This window comes from Mustelus asterias, chromosome 14 (genome assembly GCF_964213995.1).
Source record: "Mustelus asterias chromosome 14, sMusAst1.hap1.1, whole genome shotgun sequence".
NCBI lineage: Eukaryota > Metazoa > Chordata > Chondrichthyes > Carcharhiniformes > Triakidae > Mustelus > Mustelus asterias.
Window position 1 is genome coordinate 54,338,604 of NC_135814.1, and position 23,033 is coordinate 54,361,636.

Below are 23,033 nucleotides of genomic sequence, written 5' to 3' on the forward strand. Positions count from 1 at the left end.
TAGGGTGGAAGTGTCAATTACAAGGGGGCACAGGTTCAAGGTGAGAGGGGGAAAGTTTAAGGGAGATGTGTGGGGGAAGTTTTTCAGAGTGTGGTGGGTGGGTGCCTGGAACTCGCCGGAGGACTTGGTGGAATCAGGCACATTAGCAACATTTAAGAAGCATCTGGATGGGTACACGAATAAGGAGGGAATAGAGGCATATGGACCAAGTAAGGGCAAAAGGTTTTTTAAATTTAGTTAGGGCATCGTTATCAGCATAGGCTTGGAGGGCCGAAGAGTGTGTTCCTGTGCTGTACTTTTCTTTGTTTCAATATCAAAGAACAACAAAGAACAATGGTTGCCACAAAGAGATGCACCCAAAACCTCTTGGAAATACACAATGGGCAAAGTATTTCGAGGCAAAGCAGCCAGCCACTAGAGAGAGATTGCAAGTGACAAAGATGGTATCAAAGTCTTCAGCAAAAGAAACTGCTTTATTTCTCTCTTTTTGAAGCAAGTATGATGTCTGGTTCAAGAAGCCAGCTGCACCAGATAACCGAATATTATAATGATTGCAACACATTCTACATCTGACCACATCCAGGAAGCCAGCTAATATAAATAGGCCACAGCATTCAGTACCTACATTTCAAGGGCAACAAAATGACACCACACCATATATTCTTTTACCTTTTCTGATTTCTTTTTTCTGAAAAGCCCCTTTATTTGTCTCTGTGTTTTAATATTATTATTGGGTCTGTTGAATAATAAATTTTCTCTTTTTCTTTGACTCATGAAAACCTTACTTGATTGGTTCCTTATTATTCATAGCTTATAAATAGTTCAATACATCTTGATTTACTGAAGGCATGTTCTCATAAAAAAGAAACTTAAACTTTTCTTGTGGCCAACCAAGGAAATTGACTAGGGGAGAGCTGCTTTACCACTTCACCATGACAAGGCCAAGGTTGTAATGAGGTCAGGTGCTGAATGGCCCTGGCGAAACACAAACTGAGCATCAGTGAGCAGATTATCATTGAGCAAGTGCCTCTTGGCAGGACTTTCAACGACACCTTTCACCATTTCGCTGATGGTCAAGAGTAGACTGATGGGGTGGTAATTGGCTGAGTTGGATTTGTCCTGCTTTTTGTGGACAAGAACATACCTGCTTAATATACCACACTGCTGGGTAGATGCTGGTGTTGTAACTGTACTGGAACAGCGAGGCTAGGGACACAGCTAGTGCCCGAGTTTAAGTCTGCGGTACTATCGTTGGAATGTTGATAGGCCCCAGAGCCTTTGCAGTATTCTGTGCCTTCAGCCATTTCTTGATACCATGTGGAATGAAGACTGGAACCTTGGAAGGGTGGCTGAAATGGATCATCCACTTGGCACTTCTGGCTGAAGATGGTAAAGACTTCAGCCTTGTCTTTTCGCTGATGTGCTGGGCACCCCAGTCATTGAGGATTGGATTCATTGTGGAACCTCCTCCTCCTGTTAGTCACAACTGGATGTGGTAGGACTGCAGAGCTTGGATCGGATCTGTTGGTTATGGGATAGTTTAGCTCTGTCTGATGCATGTTGCTTCTGCTGTATAGCATAGAAGACCCACAAGTTGCTAGATCACATCTAAAGTGGAAATCCTGACTTATGTTCTTACTCCTGCCACCTCCAAAAGAACCCTAATTAATTATAATGCTCCAAGTGAAAACAGCGAGCTCCCACAAGATTTGGAATTGGATTTGGGAGTGTTCTAGCCTATTTCTGTGTAACACTAACAGTACTTCTGCCCAGTAACCCAGTGGGTGAGCTGAATTCTAATTATGTTTGATATCTGCTTTCATTACCTATTTCTTTTGATTAATTACTGACTGTCACACGCACTGGATTTTACCTTGATGTACAATGTTCTGTTTAAATTAGGACAAAGTATCATGTACAGCAAATCAGAATGGATCCCGAGCAGAGTGTGAACTTGGAAATCCCTTCAAGAGAGACTCTGAGGTAAACCTTTCATTCAAGTATGTATATTTTACTTGTTTTTACTTCCTTGTAAAATCCAGCAAATAATGTTGGCCTGTTTTCTAAATTAAGCAAGTTGAATTTACACATGACTCTGATTTGTGTGAAACATAAACCTAATACAATGACTATTTTGGTTTTAGGTTACTTTCTACTTAATCATGAGTACTGCTGGGATTACGCTGGACACCACAAACCTCAATATCAATCTACAGCTGAAAACGTAAGGCAGTAAGAATCAGGGGTGGAATTTTTCCCAAAAATTTCCAAGTGCTCTAAGGACGAGAAAATAAGAATGTTCCACACTGGCCTTTTTTGGTGCACTCAGCTCTGCAATCTTGTCACCGACATCAGGACCATCCTGATGAGTCCCCTGGCAGACCCCTGATATCACCCCTTTGCATGACCACCGTCTTAGCATAGGCCCACCCCTATTCAGGCCCCACCTCCATGGTACTGCCCCGGCGCACTTATGGTGCCCAACCAGGCACTGCTAGGGTGCCAAGTGGGTACTTCCAGGTTATCTCTGCCCAATGGGCATTACCCAACCATGCCCCCCCCCCCCCCCCGGCATGGCCATGGCGGCTGGTCCCTGCTACTGTAGAGCAGTAGTGATTCTCGCCAATGAGAGGGGAAGCACCTGGGAGGGCAGAAGCAGCTGTGCCGGACCTGGTTACTACATTTAAGTGTAGTTAATTCCATGTAAATAGGCTTTGCACTCTCTCTGGATGAAGAGCCATTCTCACCGGCAAAACAAGACCGGGAAGATAGCAATTGGCATTAATCTGATGTTTGGCCTTGAACGCTATCTTCCCGGTTCAACACACTGATCAACCGGCGAGTTGAGCCAGTAAGATCGTGACCCATATCTTTTATTTCCTTACATCTACCAAAATGCTATTCCATATTCTGAGCTTTGACAAATTATTAAAATAAGTTGTGCCTTGTAATTGAAGTGGTTGCTGTTCTAGTGAATTTTATTGAATGGAAAACCAATATCAATTCCCTGTCTTGCTCATTGTTTTGTGCCCTTACCTGATGTCCATATAACAAAGAACAATACAGCACAGGAACAGGCCCTTCGGCCCTCCAAGCCCGCGCCGCTCCCTGGTCCAAACTAGACCATTCTTTTGTATCCCTCCATTCCCACTCCGTTCATGTGGCTATCTAGATAAGTCTTAAACGTTCCCAGTGTGTCCGCCTCCACCACCTTGCCTGGCAGCGCATTCCAGGCCCCCACCACCCTCTGTGTAAAATATGTCCGTCTGATATCTGTTAAACCTCCCCCCCCCTTCACCTTGAACCTATGACCCCTCGTGAACGTCACCACCGACCTGGGGAAAAGCTGCCCACCGTTCACCCTATCTATGCCTTTCATAATTTTATACACAGTTTTATACACCGTTTCAAGCAGTTATATAACTGTACTTCCAACAGTGATTACTGAAGTGATCAGAAGTGGGAGCCCAACAAAGGTCAAATGCCACAGCCCGATAGCTCTTGCAATCATCACCTCACTTATGATCTTCATTGCCTGCTTGGCTTAACTGTCTTGATCTTTCAGAAACCCAACCGTAATATTTTGATGAATCAATTATTTTGTGAATGAGGTGCCAATTTCCATTTACAGGACCAGTGAACAGGCTAATTCGTCAACCATTGCTACTGCTCGAGTTATGATTGAACTACATTTGTCTGTAGTTGGGTGAGTAAAGTTTCCTACTTTGTCCTTTTGATGTGAATATGTTCTCAATGCTGTGGTGGTGGGTAGAATGTAAGAAATAGCGTAAGAATGGAAACATACATCATATCATTCTGTTTGAACAGTGCCGCTACACCATCTCAGGTGTATTTTGGAGGTTCGGAGAAGGGTGAGAGTGCTATGATGACTGAAGAGGATGTGGGAAGTTTGATCCAGTACGAGTTCAAGGTAACATCTTCAAAAATAAATAACTGGTGAACTTGGCTTCCTGTTTTAAGCAATTTTAAATAGCGTAAAGCATTGTTCGTTTAAACCTCTCCTAGATTATCTGTTCATGATGCGAATGACTACAATTATTAAACAATGAAGGGCATTGTATGTATTTAAACTTCACAATGTTTTGTTTTCCCTCAGATAATTAATCTGGGCACATCACTTAAATCTCTGAATACCACTTGGCTACAAATCAAGTGGCCAAAGGAAATAGCCAATGGAAAATGGCTGCTCTACTTGGTGAAAATTGACTCAAATGGCATCGATAACATACAGTGCAAACCCAGTCATGAAATTAACAATCGACAGTTCACGGTAGTTAATAATTAACTTTGTACTCAAAGCTGAGATTGAATTACAAGGTTATTGCACCTTGTGTTGTAGTAAAGCATTGCTTTCCTTGTGAGTTGGGCTGTCAATGACATACAGTTGTGGGTTTCTCATAAAAGCACCCTATAAGCAAGTAACCTGTTTTAGATAGAGACAGTTTTGTTTGCAGAAGGCAGTATTTAACTATTTCTTGTTTTAAAATTATTTCAATATTATGCTACAATATTTATACTTTTTTTAAAAAACCGCATCTTGATAACAGAGGGGAAGCATGGGAAAAGAGATGTTTGATATATTGGCTGTGGAGTGTGTATATGTAGTTTCCTTCACCCAACCATTTAGTCTCTCCTCCTGAAGTTGGCAGAAGTAAATAAAAAGATAGGGACGTAGCACTTTCAAGCAGTTATAGATCATTCGGCTCCTGGCGCCTGCTCTGCCACTCAGTAAGGTCATGGCTGATCGTGGTCTCAACTCCACTTGACTGCTTCCCCACCATAACCCTTCATATCTTTGCCTATCAAAAATCTGCTTAACTCTGCCTTGAATAAATCCAGCTCCCACTGCTCTCTGATGAAGAGAATTTCACATAACCAATGACTTCTGAAAGAAATCAATTCTCCTCATCCCCATCTTAAAAGGTATACACATTTAAACTGTACCTCCTTGTCCTAGACTCCCCCACAAGTGGAAACATCCTCCTGTTATCTAATCTATCAAGTCCCTTTTGGGTCTTGTGTGTTTCAATAAGATCACCTCTCATTCATCTTAACTCAAAAGGGTATAGGTCCTAACCTGTTCAACCTTTCTTCATAAGGTAAGCCCCTCATCCCATATTTTTTCCTTTCAAATAAGGAGACCAAGACAGATGTGGTCTCACCAAGGCTCTATACATCTGCAGTAAAACTTCCCTACTTCTATATTCCATTCCCCTTGCAGTAAACACCAACATTCCAATTGCCTTTCTAATCACTTGCTGCACCTGCATACTAACTTCCTGTGGTTCATGTGCCAGGCCACTCAGATCCCTCTGTAAGCACCAAGTTCTACAATCTCTCTCCATTTAAATAGCATGCTGCTTTTCTGTTCTTCCCACCATTGTGGATTAGTTCACGTTTTCCCACATCATATTACATCTGATAAATTCTTGCCCACTCACTTAGCCTGTCTTGCATTGCTTTGCAAACTTTCTACATCCCCTTGACAATTTGATTTCCTGACTATCTTAATGTCATCGGCAAATTTAGCTATTGTACATTCAAACCCCTCATCCAAGTCTTTGATGTAGATTGTAAGTAGTTGATGCCCCAGCACAGATTCCTGTGAAACTCCTCTTCTTATAGCATGTCACCTCAAAAAAGACCCATTTATCCCCACTCTCTGCTTCCTGATAGTTCACCAATCATTTATCTGTACCAATATATTTCCCTTTGCACTATGCAATCTTATTTTGTGTAATAACTTTGATATGGCACCTTATCAAATGCCTTTTGGAACTCTTAAGTACACCACATCTACACGTTCCCCTTTATCCACCTTACTTGTTACTTCGTCAGAAAACTACTTTAGTTTAACATGATTTCCTATATATTTAATTTCCGTTTCACAAAGGTGAGTGGTCCTACTGCTCAAGTAATTGTTCTCTCTCTCTCTCTGACTTGTGTATGCATTTCCCAGCAGTAATCACCGGATAGTGATCAGAGTCAAGAATCCAGCATGCACTTTTTCCTGTTTCCCAGCTGGGGAGTAAGTAAAGTCAGTTATAACACCCCAATTGCTACACTGGCTGAGATCAGTTAACTTGGCACAATTTGGGAATCGATTTGATTTTATTTATTTTTGTCATATGCATTAGTATACAGTGAAAAGCATTGTTTCTTGCACGCTCTACAGACAGAGCATACCGTACATAGGGAAGGAAAGGAGAGCGTGCAGAATGTAGTGTTACAGTCATAGCTAGGGTGTAGAGAAAGATCAACTTAATGCGAGGTAGATCCATTCAAAAGTTTGATGGCAGCAGGGAAGAAGCTGTTCTTGAGTTGGTTGGTACGTGACCTCAGACTTTTGTATCTTGTTCCCGACGGAACCTCAATTTTGGCTTGTTTAAGCCATAGGTATAATTTTCTGTTGGAGTTCATCTACCTACAGACATAATCTGAGTCATTTTGTGATCCTCATAAACTGGTTGTTTTATTTCAGAAAGTTCCTAATCAAACAAGAAAAAGAAGGGAACTTGAGGACAATGAATCCAAGAAGAATTCGGGAACAATTCCTTCCTACTTCTCCGATAAAAGAAAATATTTAACTCTGGTAAGTGCAGATGTTGATTTTTTTTTTAAAATTCCAAATCCTTTTGTTTCAAAACTGACTGTGAAATTAATTATTCTGCAGAATTGTGACCAGCCCAAAACTGCTAATTGTATTGATATAAAATGCCCCCTTCAAGGACTGGAAAGCAGTGCATTCCTGGTTTTACGTTCACGACTATGGAACACCACATTTCTAGAGGTAAATGTGAATCTGAGGTGTGTTTGCTAATCTTGGGAACATCTAGAATTGTTTCAGTGGAATATTGTTTTTAAATATGCCTAATATTGTTTTACAGGAATTTTCCAAACTGAACTACCTTGATATCATTGTTAAAGCCATGATAATTGTCGAATCTGAAGCCAAAAACATTGTGGTTAACAATGCTGAAACTGAGGTAATTTACTCATTGTAGCAATTTAAGAAGAAATTAAGTATATAATTTGGATAGAAAAATTAGCCCAAAAAAGTTCACCCGATTTAATTTAAATGCAAAGATATGTGAAAAGTAAAAATAACCATTAACATATAATTACTGATTTTTAAATTCACATATATTGAAATGCTGTATGAAAAGTGTGACCAAGCTTACCTGTTATGCATAACAGAACACTGAAGAATGATGGCAAGTAGACAATAGTCATATTAATCATAATTTTTCAAACATCTTCTGTGTGGGTAAACTTCCAGGATGCAAATTTACAGGCCAAAATTATAAGACTCTTAAAATAACAGATGAGCCAGGGATAGTTAACATGGATTTACGAAGGGTGGGACATACTTAACTGAATATTTTCTATATGCAGTAAAAGGAACATTACATAAATTTAAGGCAGAGGCTATTAAGGGATTTTAACTATATTAATAAAGAGCTGGCTAGGATATTAACAGCAAAGTATAGGTATAAAGATTCAGAATCCTGGCCCTATATTCTGGAATTTCCTCCCAGAATGGTTCTGGCTTTTCCTCTTTTAAAGTATCCTTACAATTTTCATCTTTGGCTTGTCTTTCCTACTGGAAAACCTGCTTGTGATTTTGTCATATTTTGTTGGATAATGCTCCTGTGAAGCACTTTGGGATGTTTTATTATATTGAATGTGCCATATAAATGCAAGTTATAGAATGTTGGTCAGGGGATGGTTCAGCGATCTGTTAAGATCACTTGTTTTCTATTTGTATTGATTACTCTAGATTGGTGCATGCACAATGGCCCCTGTCTGTTGGCCCCCTGAACATGTCAGGGCCAGCCTCAATTTCCGCCACCTCGATGGCCAGTCCCGATCACTGGCCTCCCTCCCTCTGTCACTCAGCACAGAGTGGCAGAGGGACCCCCACCCCCAGATCGTCCCACCCCCTTGGTACAGCCTGATGCCTGGTGGGCAGTGTCAAGATGCCCCCTGGGTCATAGGCATTTTGCCCCTTGGGCAGTGCCAGGGGTCCAGGCTGGCACTGCCAAGATGGCACTGTCTGGGGGGGGCCTCGATTGCCCCACCCCCCCCCCCTTTTCACTCCAGCAGGGTTGGTTGCCAACTCCCTACAAGTGCTGAGCTATACCAAACCCTGCTGGAGTGGAACCATTCCTCGGGGGGGGCTTTTTCCTCATGACAAGAGAAGTTTTGAGGATGACCAAATAGTAGTCTTCAAGATTATGAAAAATTTAGAAAAAGCAAATTGTGGAAGATTACTGCTAGTAGTTGGCTGTGAATTGATGAAAAGGGGACATAGACTAGGATAATTAAGGTGGGGGAGTTTGAGTAATAATGTATTAAAGACAACTTCAAGGTTGCGAGGAGGCCCAGGGCAAGGCTCTGGGGACATGGGTTTGAATTCTACTATGGCAGATGGTGAAATTTTGAATTCTAATAATCTGGAATTCAGAATCTAGTGATAACCGTGATTGCTGTAAAAACCCATCTGGTTCACTAATGTCCTTTTAGGGAAGGAAATCAGCCATCCTTACCTGGTCCGGCCTACACATGACTCTAGATCCACAGCAATGTGGTTGGCTCATAAATGGCCTAGCAACTCACTCGGTTCAAGGACATTAGGGATGGGCAATAAATGCTGGCCCTGATAGTGACACCCACATCCCATGAATGATTTTCAAAAAACATACAGGGATAGTTCTGGCTATAGTTCAAATGGTCACTGACAACGTGATACTAAACATTTTTCCAGATCATTGAAAGGATCAGTATGATTGCAGCTGATCAGCACAGTGTCACAGTGATTAGCACTGCTGTCTCTCAGCTCCAGGGACCCGGGTTTGATTCCCAGCTTGGGTCATTGTCTCTGTGGAGTTTGCATGTTCTCCCCGTGTCTGCATGGATTTCCTCCGGGTGCTCCGGTTTGCTTGGTGATGCTAAATTGCCCCTTGGTGTCCTGGAATGTGTAGGTTAGAGGAATTGGCTGGGTAAATATGTGGAGTTACGGGGATAGGGCCTGGGTGGGATTGTTGTCGGTGCAGACTCGATGGGCCGAATGGCCTCCTTCTGCACTGTAGGGATTCTATGATTGTGGCCTTAACTCCACTTTCTTGCCTTCCACCTCCATAACCCACGACTTCCTTGTCAGTCGAAATCTGGATAATTCAGCTTTGAATATATTCAATGACGCAGCCTCCACTGTTCAATTGGGAAAGGTATTCCAAAGATTAACAGCCTCTCTGAGAAGAAATTCCTCCTCATCTGTCTTAATGGGAGACCGCTTATGTGGGAGTCCCCTCCTTCCAGATTTCACCACGAGAGGAAATATCCTTTTAGCATGTATCCTGTCAAGTCCCCTCAGAATCTTTTTTCAATAAGATCACCTCCCATTCTTCTAAACCCCACCCCAATCTATTCAACCTTTCTTCAAAAGACAAACCCCTCTTATCAGGAACCAACTTGTGAGCTTTCTCTGAACTGCTTCCAAAGCAAGTATGTCCCTTGAGTAACGCCACCAAAACTGTGCACAATACTCTAGGTGTGGTCTCGCCAATGCCCTGTACAGTTGTAGTAAATTTCCCTACTTTTGTCCTCCATCCCCTTTTGCAATAAAGCTCAACATTCCATTTGCCTTCCTCGTTAGTTGCTGTACCTGCATGCTGACATTTTGTGATTTATGTACAAGGACACCAAGCTGCAGCATTCTGTAGTCGCTCCCATTTCAATAATATTCCCTCATTCTATTGTTGCTGTCAAAGTGGACAACCTCCCAGTTTCCCACATTTTGACTCCAATGTGTCAAACCTTTGTTCGTTCACTTAACCAGTCTGCAAAGGGATACAGACTTTGTCGTCCTCATGATTTGCTTTATTACCTATCTTTGTATCATCAGCAAATTTAGCTACAATCAGTTGGTCTCTTCATCTAAATCAGTAACATTGTAAATAATTGAGGTCCCGGCACTGATTCCTCTGGCACTCCGCAGTGAAAATGATCCATTTATTCTAACCTGCTTACTGTTAGTTACACAACACCAGGTTAAAGTCCAACAGGTTTATTTGGTAGCAAATACCATAAGTTTTCGGAGCACTGCTCCTTCGTCAGATGGAGTGGAAATGTGCTGTTTGCACTGTTTGAGAGCACATTTCCACTCCATCTGACGAAGGAGCAGTGCTCCGAAAGCTTATGGTATTTGCTACCAAATAAACCTGTTGGACTTTAACCTGGTGTTGTGAGACTTCTTACTGTGTTCACCCCAGTCCAACGCCGGCATCTCCACATACTGTTAGTTAGTCAGTTCTCTTTCCATGTTAATATATTATTCCCAACCTTAACTTTTTTTTCTGTAATAACCTTTTATGTGGCACCTTATCAAATGTGCTTTGGAAATACAAGTACATGGTATTCACTGGTTCCCCTTTATCCGCCTTGCTTGTTACAAGGAGCTGCAATAAATTTGTCAAAAACAGTTTCACTTTCACAAAAACATTCTGATTCTGCCCGATAATATTATGATTTTCTAAATGTCCAATTTTCATAACAGATTTGCCCAATACATTAGGCTAATTGAAGAAACAGCCATTTTCTAGTTGTTTCTCTGGTTCTGCCATCGCCTGCTGGAGAACTCCTGCAGAAACTCCGGCTGTCAATTTTTCATCACAATATCTGTTGAGGCAAAGGGGTACATGGGCCATTCACGCCGATGGGATTTTCCTATCCTGCTGCAGTGAATGGAAATTTAGCTGGGTGCCAAATTCTCTGACTTCCTGCAGCGGGAGCGTGGCGTGAACGGCCGGTAAGATTGCCCCCATTGTCTGTTGCACATTAGCAGCAGTTGGAGCACAGGCAGATAACAACACGTTGTCAAATCTTTGGCAGCATGCTATAACTTAACACTGCTATCGTGTAATGTTCATTTCTATAATCTCAATAAGAAGGCAATTGCAAAGACACCACATAAATGGCTTTGTGGAAAAGGCAGGGAAATGAGATTTACATTGCTTTGGTCAATGAGCTCCTGTCGGAACTGGCTTATCGGGCTGAATAGCCGATTTCTTTGTGACGTTGCAGAATTAAATGCAGAGCCAGTCCCAGTATTTCTCATGTAATTTTCTTTAATTTTGTTTCCTTGTCGTATGTTATCAAATGCTCGTAAATGATCATTGCAGCAATACTAAACAGAAAAACTTGATGCTTTTAATTTATTACATTTAGCTTTGAGTTATTTTGAAGATTACATTTTATCTAAAGTATCCTTAAGAATCTGTAAAAGTTCAAAAACTGATGTACTGTGATTTCCACAAGAAGGATCTATTTATAAAAAAATGCTAAAAACTGTAAATGGAGTTAAATTGATATTTTTTAAACTTGCTAGAATAGCTAAAAGCAAACTTGTACTTCTAGTTAGTACAGCATTGAAATGCAGACAAGAAACTTAAAGATAATTCCCTCGGAGACTTTCACCTAAAGATTCATGGCCCAATATTTTGATGATTTTCATAGAATCACAGAATCATACAGTGCAAAAGGGGCCCTTCGGCCTATCGAGTCTGCACCAACACGTGAGAAATACCTGACCTCCCACCTAATTCCATTTACCGGCACCTGACCCTTGGCCTTGAATGTTATGACGTGCCAAGTGTTCATCCAGATACTATTTAAAGGATGTGAGGCAACTCACCTCTACCACCCTCCCAAGCAGCACATCTAGACCGTCACCACCCTCTGGGGGGGGAAAAAATGTTTTTCCTCACATTCCCCCCCCCCCCCCCCCCCCCCCTTAAACCTCCTGCCCTTCACCTTGAACCCAAGTCCCCTCGTAACTGACCCTTCAATTAAGGGGAACAGCTGCTCCCTATTCACTCTGTCCATGCCCCTCATAATCTTGTACACCGAGATCAGGTTGCCCCATTCAGTCTTCTCTTCTCGAACCAAAACAACCCAAGCCTCTCTAACTTATCTTAACTTAAATGTACCATCCCATGCAGCATCCTAGTGAATCTCCTCTGCACCCTCTCCAGTGCAATCACATTCTTCCTATAATTCTATACAACTCCAACACGACCTCCCTGCTTTTGTAATCTATGCCCCAATCGACACAGGCAAGTGTCCCATATGTCTTTTTCACCACCTTACTAACATGCCCTTCCGTCTTCAGAGATGTATGGACAAACATGCCAAGGTCCCTTTGTTCCACTATCATCCCATTCATTGAATACTTCCTTGTCAAATCACTCCTTCCAAAGTGTATCACCTCTCACTTTTCAGAGTTACATTTCATCTGCCACTTATCTTATCATTTGACCACCCTGTCTATATCTTCTTGTAGCCCAAGGCAATCAACCTCACTGCTAATCATATGTTTTAAGCATATGTTCTACTTGCTTAGTGGACAATGACAGCAAAAAGATGTATCTTGTATAATTTGTGAATTGAAATTGTAATTTGAGACTGAAATAATTTGCTGATTCTTTTGTGTTTATTAATGAGCTGTCTTTAACATATATAAATGCCACAAACGTCACAATGTGTTTGGTAAGTGGCAATACAGATGGCCAATAAAGGGAACTTTCATTTTACTGACAACTTTGTAAAATCTTCCTTCAGGTGCGAGTCACTGTGTTCCCTGAAAAAACCGTCAGTCATTACTTTGGAGTTCCTTGGTGGATCATTTTTGTTGCTATCCTGGCTGGAATTCTGTTGTTGGCGCTTCTGGTATTTTTGTTGTGGAAGGTGAGTGCATTGTGGATGATTTAAGTGGAGTTAAATTCAAATAAATTAGAAAATCTTCAACCTGTTCCTCATTGAGCAAGCCACATGGTAGGGATAAGAGCTTGAAGTTATAAAGTATGAAAAAAGATTTCGGCACACCATACTTCTGTTTCAACTAGATTGTATTTGTATATGAAGAGTACACAACAGAACATAGTTTTATTTCCTCCTAAGCTTCCCGCCCTTTCTGCCCCCCACCCCCCCCCATGATTCCTGTTGTGAATCTTGTTTTTCTAAGTGCTGGTAGCCTTCTGCTGCGCCTCACCCATGTGGGTTATTATTCACGTGATGAGTGAGCGTTACATTCAGTCACAGGGACCATTCCAGCTCAGTTTGAATCTGTTCCCACTCTTGATTTTCCTGAACATGCACTTTCCCAAAGAGTCACCAGGTGGCAGTTGGAAGCATGAACCATGGTTGCTTCCTAGCCCAGGAGACCCATGCCCAGTTACTGTAGCTGAGAATGGCTAATTTTGCGCAGGTGTTTATGGTGGAATTTAATACGTTTAACTTTTCCAGCACTCCTACTTGTTAGGATGCTGACTATTCACTGAATGTAGTTCCACGAATGTTCACTTAAAAGATATTCTTCATTAGTGAGCCCAAGGAGTGATTATCAGCAGACTGTTCAACTGTGGAAGGAAAGCTAGAACTATCCTTGTCCAGCAGCCACAAATACAGAATCTAGTTGGATCCTTGGCTTATGGATTTCACATAAATGGTCTCAAAAATTTTTAAAATGGTTATAGCACAGGGAGAGGCCAGTTGTGTCATACCCATGCCAGCACACCGAGAGTGATGTAGCTAGTCCCACACCTCTGACCCTTCTTCCTAGCACGGAAATGTCTCCCCATTCAGATAATGGTCCTTTTGGAAGTCACAGTTGAACCTGCCTCCACCACAGTCTCCTAACCACTCACAGGGTAAAGGGTTTTCCTCTCGTCTCCTTTTAATTCATTCACCACTCCCCAAAAATCACTCGTTCCCTGCTTCCAGACCCTTCCGCTAATGTTTCCTTTATCTGCTTTGTCTTGGCCCTTCATACAAAATCTCCTCCCAAACTTCTCTTCTCTAAGAAAATCATTCTAGCTTCTCCAATTTACCTACATAATTGAAACGCTCATCCTTCAAGCCATTTTCACAAATCTTTTCTGCACCCATTTTAAAGCCATTACATTCTTTCTGAAGTGCAGTGCCCAAAATTGGACAAACTACTGCATCTGAGGCAGAACCAGCTCCATGAAGCTTCATCATACCTTTGTTGGTTTTGTATTCCATGCCTCTGTTTAGAAAGCCTTGAATCTGTGTGCCATTTTAACCACTTCCTCAACCTGCTCTGCAAGGAAATTATTCTGGGCCTTTTTGAGAATAAATCCCTCCAGCCTATACAGATCCAACACTCCCCCAAACTAGGCTCAATGGCCCAGATATCGGAAGCCCTTCCTCCTTCACTATCTCTTGAGATTGCACGTGGCACTGACTGCAATCCAGAGATCAGTAACTTTGAGATCTTGCCTCCTAATCTCTTTCTTAGTCCCCTAAATTCTGCCCGGAAGACCTCATCCCGTTCCTACCAAAATCATTGCGCACAAATGGACCACAGCCACTGGCTGTGCACCTTCTCTCTCAGACTGCACTGCAGCCTCTCAGTGATCTTCTTGACACTAACATCAGGCAGGCAACATGCCATCTTAGACTTGCATGCCTGTCTTTCCCACTAACTATTGAATCCTCGATTAGTGTTGTTTTCCCAATCTGCCTGCCCCTCCCACCCCATATAGCTGGACCTGCCTACCCATGGTGCAATAGATTTGTCTCTGACTGCACTCCCTAGAGGAACCATCACCCTCACCAGTGTGCAGAACTGAATACCAGTTGGGGAGTGAGATGTACTCGGGGGACCTGTGCAGTACGAGCCTGGTCCTCTTTGGTAATCTGGCAGTTATTCATTCTCTCTTGTCCTGCATACTGTTTAGCTGCAGGGTGAGCACATCCAGAAACATGCTAGTCACATATCTCTTCGTCTCAACAATGCACTGTAGTGCCACCAGTTGCTGAAACTCGGGACTTGAGGTCCTTAGCTAACGGCACTTCCCGTATATGTGGTTTTCTAGGAAATGAGAAGCCTACAAGAATTCCCACATGAAACAGGATGTGCATCTGACAAGACTGACCGATATTCAGCCATGCATCTATTTGTTAGACTACTAACTAAACTGATCAGAAATAAAATGTTACTTTAAGACCTTGTTATTTTTAACCCAATTTAATTATTTCCGGTCCTTATTTAGCTCTTAAATCCTTTAACAATACTTGGCTTCCACCATGATCTTTGTTCCCTGTGGTTCTTCTGCTCCTTCCTCAGTTCTGTTGTGAACTTTACATTACGGTGCTTGGTACAAAGACATTGTTATGGTAATTGATTGGACCTTGTTACAGTTCTGGAAAACATGCCACAGAAAAACTACTACCATCTCAGTTACAAGTATTGAATATTGTAATCAGTTTAAGGAATTGTGATTAGTGAGGACATAACAAACTTGAAAATATTTGTTAGTGCCAAGTAGGCAATTCCTTTCTTCTCAATTTGACTTTTAAGAAGAGCATTTTAAAAACATTTGAGGAAAGTGTATTGAATCAAGATTTATTGTGTAAAATTGCACCCATACTGCCATTAATTGTGCAACTTTTAGCCATAGTGTTGGTTGATAACTAACTTTAAAATAAGATCTTGATTATTGCACAACTTGTTTCCTTGTAGTTTGGTTTCTTCAGGAAAACCAGAAAAGACCCTCACTATGATGCCTGGTATCCCAAGGCTGAGATCTCGGTTCAGCCATCTGACAAAGAGAGACTTACTTCAGATGCATAATGTTGACTCACTTCCCTCATTGATTGGTAAATAGTCCCATTGGTCTCCAATTCGTGGCTTGGAGGGGGTTGGTGTGTGGAGCTTGGCATCATTTTACTCCTCGCTTACTCAAAGGGGACTCAACCGCACAGCATTAACCAAATCCTTTTTCTGATCATTTTAGTTGCTTTAATACGATGGGTTTCGGTGGAGGGGACAATATCAAGTTGTTCTGATGTTAGAATAAGTGAGAAAGCAATTTTGAATAGATAAGTTGCCATCACTTACCCTATTCGAAGTTGTACATTTATTCATTTAGTTTAGGATCTGGTTTTAACAAGCCATCATGGACAATTATCTGAAAATACAATGTCATTCTTCACTAAGAAGAGCAGGCAAAATTAAATAGCACAGGAAATGCTGGAAAAACTCAGCAGGTCTGGCAGCATCAGTGGAGAGAGAAACAGTTAACGTTTCAAGTCATATGGAATTGAAACATTAACTCTCTTTCTCTCTCCACAGATGCTGCCAGACCTGCTGAGTCTTTCCAGCATTTTCTGTTTTTATTTCAGATCGTCAGTATCCATGGTATTTTAATTTTAGAAAATTAAATAGCATCTCTCTGTTACACACTAGATGTGTAACACAAAGCAGTGATGACATTCATTGAAACTTTTGGTACTCTTACACATTGACTGCAGTCTTTTAATGACTTTTGCATGTAAACTTCTTGCATGGGAAATGGTGCTTACTCTTCAGGCTACTGGAAATGGGATCTTTCAATCTTTTTTTGCAGGTTCCAGCTTTCAATATTGATCTCTAAAAGATTTTTCTATAGTTTCACATGGCTGTTTAAAAACGCTATGTATAGAATAAATAGATTTGCTGCATGTTTACATTACACATTGTTTAAGTGGGCATTATTGAAGCTTGATTTGCTGTTTGATATTCATTTACTTAAGTATGTTATTGGTGAGATATTTACAGTCTGTATTTCTTTTTCTTTTGTGAGCTGAAATGTAGAACTGAATAATTTGGGCCCCAAAATGGGCAAGCCTAGAGGCGGCCGGTGCATCAATTTGCAATGCTGGCTGGCGTGCCAGTTTGCTAGCTCCATCCACCCTCAGTCCATTTACCAGGAGGTAGTTTGGAGGGTTGCAGAACTCCCTGCCCACAAGTGGAAGGTAGCTCATTGGCCCCTTTTTAAAGGCCTATTAGAGTCCATTGTCCATAATTTTAAAGTTCTGAGAGTTGGAGAATGGGTGCCTCAGTCTTGGGTACCCTCCCCATCATTTACCTGCAAAAGCAGACTGCTGCTTCAATGCTGGAGGCCCTCCTATTGGTCCTCCAGCTTTGAGAGCCCATCCACTGTCCTTGATGGGACAGCCAGCCTGCCCCCTGCTATCAACTGATAATTCAGAGAAAGACACAGTTAGGTGGCTCCCCACATACTACAGGCTTCTGACTAACATTTGCCAACAGGGATCCTGAAAAGCTCAGCGGAAACCTTGCTAGATTTTTATTAAAAAATGAAAACCAGTTTCCTGGAATCGGCAGTGCAGTAAAATCTTTCCAGTTTTGGAAAGAATAACTTATCCGTATGTTCTGCTACAAACACAGGACGGAATTTAGTTCTGTGAACATGAAAAATTCCTGTGAAATAAATCTGTTTAAACATTAGCTGACCAGTTTACAGGCTGCCCTCTAACAGTGATTTTCTTTGATCGTGTTAAAGTGTCCCCATAAAAACTATTAAGTTTGTTATTTAATGGCCAATTTTTTCCTCCTTACCTGAGTCTTGTAGGACTGTAGGTTAACGGGCAGTGTTGGCCTTCTGCTACCTGTCCAGGTAGATCTGATCGTATAGGCGACTACACTGTATTGTCAGGCTAAGAGGCCTTAAATCTGATATTGTCTTCACCCAGTATCTCTAGTTGTGCACTTCTAACTGAAGTCACTGATCAATGGCCAAAAGCCAGAGGGTTTTTTTTTTGTTTTATCCTGGGGTGAGATGTCAGCTGTGACCCTCAAATTGCCACTCTGGGTGAGAGTGAAACCCGAGACCCTTGCCCGCCACCTTGCATCACTTAATACTAAACTTCCTTTTCATTTTTTTAAATAGTCATTTTTTAAAAAATGTTGGTAAAATGATTTGAGCTGATCTATTCCATTATTCTCCAGAATGGCAAGTGACTCACACAAAATATTCATTCCTAAGTGGTGTGCCTCTCAAATAGCACGTGTCAGTGGAGGATCGATGTGTTTCCTTTCAGAGGGGATGGTATTATAAATAACTGATCCTTCTAATTCCCACTTTTGTCCCCCCCTGTTTACAGTGTGGATTTTTTAAACGTTCCCTTTACGATGATAGCGTTCCACGCTACCATGCAGTCCGAATCCGGAAAGAAGAACGACAGACCTTTGAAGATGGAAAACCGAAAAAGAAATGTGACAAGAAACAATGGATGACAACATGGCAGGAAAATGATAGCTACTCTTAAAGAACCTTTATCTTTTATATTCTTAAAATTGTTGCATTTAGGATGCCAAGGTGACCTATACTATTTTTGGTGTTGCATTACGGTGCATTGATTTTCTTCAACTGTCTGAAGATGGCCCTTGGTTACGTAGACATTTTCTGTATTGGGCAGCACATACCTCGGTGTGGCTGCTCTTCTTCTTTTCAAGTACATCCAGAATGCCTTTGGGAATGTATGGGTTTTAGACTATTCATGCTTGACAAGTTCCAGTGCATAAGATTTGCCTGACAAGCCAAGTGCCCACTGTATGAGATTGATTGTCTGCTCCAGAATATAGATGTGAAAAAGATCTCCTAATTCCATTCAGTAACATCTCGGTCTTTTTAACCTGAAGTAATGTGCAATGGTTAACTCTGCAGCTGACTCCATTATTGAAAATCAGAAGGTGTTTCAGTATTGCCGGGATGCAGCTTCTGTGGTCAAAAAATGTCAACATTTTGAACTGGGATTGAAAAAAAAAAATTGTACATTTTTGTAAATAGTTATATATATTAGAATGTCCTGGTATTTATTTTGTCTTAAATTGTGTCCTTTTTAGTAATCATTAGTATGGCCACAGATGGCAAAGTTTCCCTTCAGGGAAAACACATATGTTCTGGGTATAAAAATGGACTACATTTTGCTCTGTTTATTTTTTTTTTTAATGAAGATGTAGACTTGACTGAGAATGGTTTAACATCTGGAGAAATTGCTACCTGAATCTATGGGGATGAGATTTTCCGGCCGCGTTCTCCCCAAGGCCGGAAATTCCCGCCCGATGTCAATGGACCTTTGCATGATCTGCCCCCACCTGCTACGATTCCCATGGTGGGCAGGACGGGAAAATTCCTCCCTATGCCTTTGCTTAGTTTTATTGAGTTAGCTTTACCTCCACATGGTACTGAAAAGGGAAGGAGAAAAAAATCTTTAATGAGGTTGTCAAGCTTGTTATAATTAGCCTTGAGCAACATTCAGTTGCTGTGCAGTCAAATCAAAAGAGAAGTAATCTGTTTCTTACCAGATGCAAACATAAGTATTCCCGTGTCTGTAAAACTAAAAGAGAAATTCCATGACTAAATTGCATTTATCTTGAATTTGACATTAAGAAGGAAGTAATATCCTGAGTTAGTAAGCTTGAGGAAAGGGACAATTTTGAAGCAGCACCCAGCAGAGAAAGTAATTAACACTAGAGTGGTATTCCCTACCTAACAGCATGAATGTACTGAATAAGAGTGAAGAGAGGATGAGCAAAGAACAGTACAGCACAGAAACAGGCCCTTCAGCCCACCAAGTCTGTACCGGATGGTATGAGAGTGCAGAGAACCGGGGATGTGCCCAACTAGCTGTAGATACAGTAGACTCACTACCTTGGTTAGTAATAGTCAGCTGTCTGTGTATGATGATGGAATGGTGCATGAGAAAACAAATGCTCACTGATGGGAAGGGTAAGGGACATATCTTTACCATAAAGGATTGTTAACCACCTGCCAGGTGTCATTATTAACAGAGAGGATTACCGCTCCCACTTTTATACCATAAAGACTTTCAGGCATCTACAGTGTAGAAGTTGTGCCCCATTGTCATTCAGACAACTGAAACTACTTTTCCTTCACACAAGGTTTTGCAGACTGCCTTAAAGTGAATTATTAGTTTTGAGGTTTTCACTATTTCTATAATCTGTTTTTGTCTTGTACTTTGAACTTCTCCAGACTGCCTTGGATGTTTGCAAAGGTCCCCTATAGCTGAGAACTTAGCACAGTTGACCGCCTGCATAGACAACTGGTGAGCTGAACAAAATACAAAAGGACAGTTATTCATATCTGTGAGTAAGGTGGAGTTTTGCATCAGAACTGGGCATCTCATTTTGCTGTATGCTTTTATTGATGCTAACCCACAGCAGGCAGAGCAAGCAGGGGGGCTATTACAACAGAATCCTTTCAGCAGGACCATGTGATGTGAGAAGGTGTGCCATTTGGCCCACTGCTGGAAGACATTTTATAATAAATACTGCTTCGTGTGAGCAGTGGGGATTTATGCCGTTTTGGGATACCTGTAACTCTTACCCAAGAAATTAAAGTAAGCCATGGTTCCACCTTGGAGTTTGGATCTAAAAGCTTTCATTGCAATGAGCTAAATATTCATGAATCATTCTTCTTGTGCTTTGTACCATTGTAGCCAGGTATATCCTACTGTTACCAATGCTGTGCCATGTGCCTAATGGCAAGCTGCAGACTGCAGTATTCCAATAGGTGTATTAACATGTCTTTGTGGCGGTAATGCTTTTTGAATCCATCTTTGATAAGAGCTGCATTCCTCTTGTGCATATATGTTTTGTGTTCATATTTTCCTGCAATATTCCTGTTATTTTAATAAGTTTGTAACATGACACTACATTGGTTTTTTTTATCCATGGCAGAGCCAACAAAGCCCAGATTCCATAAATGAATAAAAAAATTATAGCCTTTTCTCCTGTCTCATTTCACATTCATAGCTGGGAGACAATTCCTCCCTCTAGAAATCTACATCCATTTCTGTGCTGCACTGGCTACCAGTACATTTGGGAGCAGTTTATTAAAAATGAGCTTTAACATTTATGACCGTTTGACTTATAGACGTCCCCCCCCCCCCTCACCCAAGATGTCAGAGCAAATTGCATTCTCAAGAAGCCTCTGTTTCTAACCCATGTTTTTATGAATTTTATTACTGGATTATTGATTTCAGTTAAATATAGATATTTGTTTTTCTAAAGCAGAGCAACATATAGCCCATTGGATGAGATGGCACTGATTTGATTCAGAACAGGGACTTCTTAAAGGGTAAAATTTAAAAAGGTGCTTATAGCTCTGATTTATGTTTAAAGAAACACTATAATTTCCAGATGTCAACTACTTGTAAGTTTGTGCACATGTCTTTTTATTTCATAGATCCACTTTTCAAATACATGAGTTTATAAGAAATTCAAAGTTTATTTGTGAGTTAATATTGTACATCATTCCACAATGCAAATTAATGGCTGGAATTTTACCGTCCCACCCGCCACAGGAATCGGAGCGGGCGAGGGACCGGCAATGTTGACCTCGGGTGGAATTTTACAGTAAAGACCTGCCCAATTTGTTTTTCTTATTTTCTCCCCTCTTTCTGGTACTACCTGTTGCTGCGGTGCGTCTCCATCATTGCAAGTCACTTTCCCTGAAATAAATTGCCCAACTGGGCATCCCTGGTAGAGAAATGGGAAGAGACAGCTCTGCCTCTCCTATTATCACCTGACACCCACGTGTGTGCATTTTCTAGCATGGGTCAAGTGAGTGTTTCCCCATCCGAATCTGTCACCCTGATTAAGCACAGACTGGGAATTGGACAGAGTTTTGACGTATAGTCGTTTGGTTGTACAGAACTTGAGTATTGCTGAAAAGAAAGAGACATGCTGTCAAAGCTTTTCCTCTTGCACTCACCAGGACAGATTTGCAAAAATACCAATTGTAAAGCGAACTGCAATGTATACTGCATAGGAGAGTTGGTTGGCAAGTGGACTTGGATTGGTAGAGGTGTTACTGTATAGTATAAAATGTAAACCAGTTGGAATTCAGTGGAGCCATTTGACATGTAGCTATTTCATTGATTATTTGAGCTAGAAACTGTACCAGTTGAAGCCAACAGGATTAACTTAAATCAAAAAGAGTAGCTTAAAAATATTGAGTTGTTGGGAATGTCCCTGCGTCTCACCACCCTATCAGGCAATGAGTTCTAGATTCCCACCACCCTCTGGGTGAAAAGACTCTTCCTCATATCCCCTCTGCCCATTACCTTAAATCTATATCTTTAATCTATGGTTATTGACCCATACTAATGAGAGAGGTTTCTTCATGTCTACTCTGTCCTTCATAATTTTGTACACCTCAGTCAGGTTTCCCCCCCTCTGCTCTAAGGAGAACAACTCCAACCTAACCAGCCTCTCTTCATGGCTGGGGGTGGAGTGTTTCAACTAACATCCTGACGAATCTTCTCTGCACCCTTTCTAGTGCAATTACATCCTGCCTATCGTGTGTTGACCAGAACTGCACACAGTACTCTAGCTCTGGCCTAACAAGCATTTTACACAGCTCCATCAGAACCTCCCTGCTCTTATATTCTATCTCAGCTAATAAAGGCAAATATCACAGGATAGTTGCAGGATTGGAGGGTAAACTTTAATACTCCATCCAGGTCTGAGAAATGCACTTGCTGATACAATGATTGACTGCTTTGGACACTGCCAACAATCTGATGCGTAGACCATCCCTGTTGACAGGCCAATCATTGCTGTTGTTCTGGCAGTAAGCCCAAGACCCCCCTCGAGCACAGGCCCTGGTGAGTTATATCATGTGCACCCTCCTCTCCTGTTTCATATTTCTCCTGTGATGATGCATCACTTACTCATTACTATGGAAGTGACAGCCTGGATTTCGTGCCCAAGTTTCTGGGTTGAAGCTATGATTCCACAACTTTCTGATTTGGGAGACAGGATTGCTACCACTGAGCAAAGGCCAACACTATTGGAGTGAAACTGTTGAATAGTGTGTCCACGGACTGAGAACTCAGACTCAATACAACGCCACAATGATGCATTATGGGAAACACCATTATACACTGCCTTTCGTGGTCACACATCAAAGTGCAATTTATTTTTCTTGCATTGCCATTAACATTCTATCATTAGAAATGTTAGTTTTTATTTTCAGAAAAGCAAGTTCGTATGCAAAGCATGAATAAAGAAAATGTAGCATCAGTAACTGGTCTTGGTTGAAACTCACTTCCATTCTTGCAATCTGCATCTTCTTTTACAGATCCACAACATCCCCAGATAATTCGTAACCTGA

General features: G+C 41.4%; 1 protein-coding gene across 2 annotated transcripts in view; it reads left to right on the forward strand.

Annotated features, from left to right (window-relative positions):
• Positions 1–21,128, forward strand: part of LOC144503676 (integrin alpha-6-like) — a 107,094-nt gene extending 85,966 nt beyond the window's left edge. The window contains exons 16-26 of one of the 2 annotated variants that reach the window (XM_078228395.1): positions 1,903–1,983; positions 2,145–2,224; positions 3,632–3,706; positions 3,829–3,931; positions 4,118–4,291; positions 6,503–6,613; positions 6,695–6,811; positions 6,909–7,007; positions 12,643–12,768; positions 15,569–15,705; positions 17,995–21,128. In XM_078228395.1, coding sequence (XP_078084521.1) covers positions 1,903–1,983; positions 2,145–2,224; positions 3,632–3,706; positions 3,829–3,931; positions 4,118–4,291; positions 6,503–6,613; positions 6,695–6,811; positions 6,909–7,007; positions 12,643–12,768; positions 15,569–15,679 — 1,077 coding nt within the window. In that variant the 3' untranslated portion in view covers positions 15,680–15,705; positions 17,995–21,128. The remainder of the gene's footprint in view (positions 1–1,902; positions 1,984–2,144; positions 2,225–3,631; positions 3,707–3,828; positions 3,932–4,117; positions 4,292–6,502; positions 6,614–6,694; positions 6,812–6,908; positions 7,008–12,642; positions 12,769–15,568; positions 15,706–17,994) is intronic. The other variant, XM_078228394.1, reaches the window with a different exon arrangement.
• The last annotated feature ends 1,905 nt before the right edge of the window (positions 21,129–23,033 follow it).